The sequence below is a fragment of the Corapipo altera genome, unplaced genomic scaffold (assembly GCF_003945725.1).
Source record: "Corapipo altera isolate COAL_440 unplaced genomic scaffold, ASM394572v1 78, whole genome shotgun sequence".
Taxonomy (NCBI): Eukaryota; Metazoa; Chordata; class Aves; order Passeriformes; family Pipridae; genus Corapipo; species Corapipo altera.
In genome coordinates this window covers 1,180,347-1,182,386 of record NW_020884904.1, presented here as the reverse complement: position 1 = coordinate 1,182,386, position 2,040 = coordinate 1,180,347, and the positions used below count along the sequence as shown (strand labels likewise).

Sequence of the window (2,040 nt, the reverse complement as noted above, 5' to 3'; positions counted from 1 at the left end):
AAGATGCATTAGCCAAAAGATACCCAGAAATCAGCAGCAATGGTCCTGGGTAGACTGTAAATACATTTTATTATTTGGTTGTGAGATGTCTTACTCAACCTTGAGCGGAGCCTTCAACCCTTTACCGCAGCTTGAATAAATAACAACGAAATGCCCTACTGGATCAGTGATATACAGACACGTGCTCACGTGGACAGACACAGTGCTCTGGCCTTTTTCCTTATGGCTTTGTTTTAAAGAGGACATCCATGTAAGCTTTGTCCAGATCCACGGATTTCTTCTGCGCTGCTGCCCGCAGGTGCTCAGGGAGCAGCCTCCGGCCCAGGACAATGTCATCCTTGTTGCGAGGCCTCTGGGTGCGGGCGTCCTCCAGGGCGCTGTGCACGTCCTGCAGCTTCATCTGGAGCCAGTCCTGTCTCTCCACGGCGTGTCGGTGCTCCCCGAGGTTGTGCATCAACTGCATCTCACTCACTGATCTTTTCCTGCAGGAAAGAAGGGCGAAGAGAGAGGCTCGTGGTGGCCCTTCTTGAATTCCAGATCCTCGCTCAAAGGCCTGGGTTTGGGAACTTTCGTGAGGTACCACAATGCAGAGCTGGAGAAGCTGCCTCTCTGATTTGTAAGGGACAGAAAAATGTTGTTCCAGACTCCCCAGTTTGCAGGTGTCTGGGCATTTTTCTGGGGAATTTTTAAATTTTATTTAAAATGTGGTTAGCAAGCCTAGTTAGCACCTAGCATAATGGCTGAAAATTTTGGTTTATATGCTATTTTTTTCAGTCAAGGGCTGGTGAGAGAATCAGTCAAGTGGCTTAGAATGAGAGAAACAGAAGGTAAAATAACAGCATGATTAAAGAGTCCAGTAAATCAAAACCTCCCACCCAAATATTCAGTTATAGCATTAATATCTGTCATGGTACCAGTAAGATGGTAACAAATTCTATTCTGAATCACTAATTACAAAAAGCCCACAAAAGGAAACAAAGTAACTAGAATTTGTGTTTGAACAAGTGAAAGTCAAATCAATTTGACTGGATCTTTTGAAAAACAGATTTTGCTTGGTTTGTTACCTGGAGAAGAGAGGGAGGGTAGATGGTGAAATATTAGTGAGAAGGCTTAAAAAATGGGAATAGTTACGTTTTGTGACAATCCTGTTTGACTGTGTATTTGTTATTTATTTTAGCTGCTGTAAATCATCTTAGGGCTTATATGATATTAGGTCAACTAGATCAACCAAACTATGGCATTTATTCAGTGGCAGTTTTCTGTGATCATCAGAGCTAAGGAAAAATGATTCCCTGTGGATTTGAGTCTCAGTTGCTTGCTGTTGGTGTCTGAGTTCCACCTAGAACCTCACCCAGTACAAAAGATGCCTTCCTGTGTGGACCCCCAAGGATGCAGCTCACCCAGTGATATTCCTAAGAGAAGACTTAAAGAGCAGCCAAAGCCCTCCTGTGTAAAACAATGTACTTACACCATTGGTCTCCCATCAGAGTTTGTAAGAAAGCATATGGTGTATAAGAGGATTGCAGTCCGGGCCAGGGTTTTTATAGAAGTCATTTTGTCTACAAAGATAGAAATGAATACGTGTGTAAAGCTGTGTTTCAGGTAATTTCTCTCAAATCCAAAGAAAGACATCGTTTTTTGAAAAAAATAGCTTTTTTGTGAAATGGGTTAGGAATGCAAATGGAGAATTTAGTTCCAACCCTAATTTTGTTAGCAACTTACCTTCTAAGCAACTCTATAAACTTTGTTCAGCCTTAGATACCCTCCATCATGATCATCATCAGTCATCATCATCATTATCCTCTAGGTGCCTATCTCTTGCCTAACTGGGTGAAAAGCACCATGTTCTTCTAATATTATTACTGCTACTACCATTATTACTACTTTATAGCCTTCAAGTACTGTGGAATACTTTTATATAACTATGCAAGTAAAAACTTCTGTTATTTTATCTATTTCTTTTGCATATTCTTTAGAATGAAGAGGCTGAAACTTGGCGATTTTGCAGAGAGGCATAACTTTGCTGAGTTCTGTCATTCC

General features: G+C 41.3%; 1 protein-coding gene across 1 annotated transcript; it reads right to left on the bottom strand.

Moving 5' to 3' along the window:
• Positions 1 to 220: 220 nt before the first annotated feature.
• Positions 221 to 1,806, bottom strand: PTH (parathyroid hormone). The gene is made up of 2 exons (XM_027651113.1): positions 1,469 to 1,806; positions 221 to 482 (listed from the first exon to the last, which is right to left on the bottom strand). The coding sequence occupies exons 1-2, from the start codon at positions 1,630 to 1,632 to the stop codon at positions 221 to 223; spliced, it is 426 nt and encodes a 141-aa protein (XP_027506914.1). The 5' UTR covers positions 1,633 to 1,806.
• Between the last annotated feature and the right edge of the window lie 234 nt (positions 1,807 to 2,040).

Excerpts from the sequence above, each read along its gene's own strand:
- PTH (XM_027651113.1), bottom strand. The coding sequence starts at position 1,632 with ATGTCTTTCTTTGGATTTGAGAGAAATTACCTGAAACACAGCTTTACA. Across the intron at positions 483-1,468 it reads TCTGATGGGAGACCAATGGT|GAAAAGATCAGTGAGTGAGA; the intron begins GTAAGTACATTG and ends TCTTTCCTGCAG.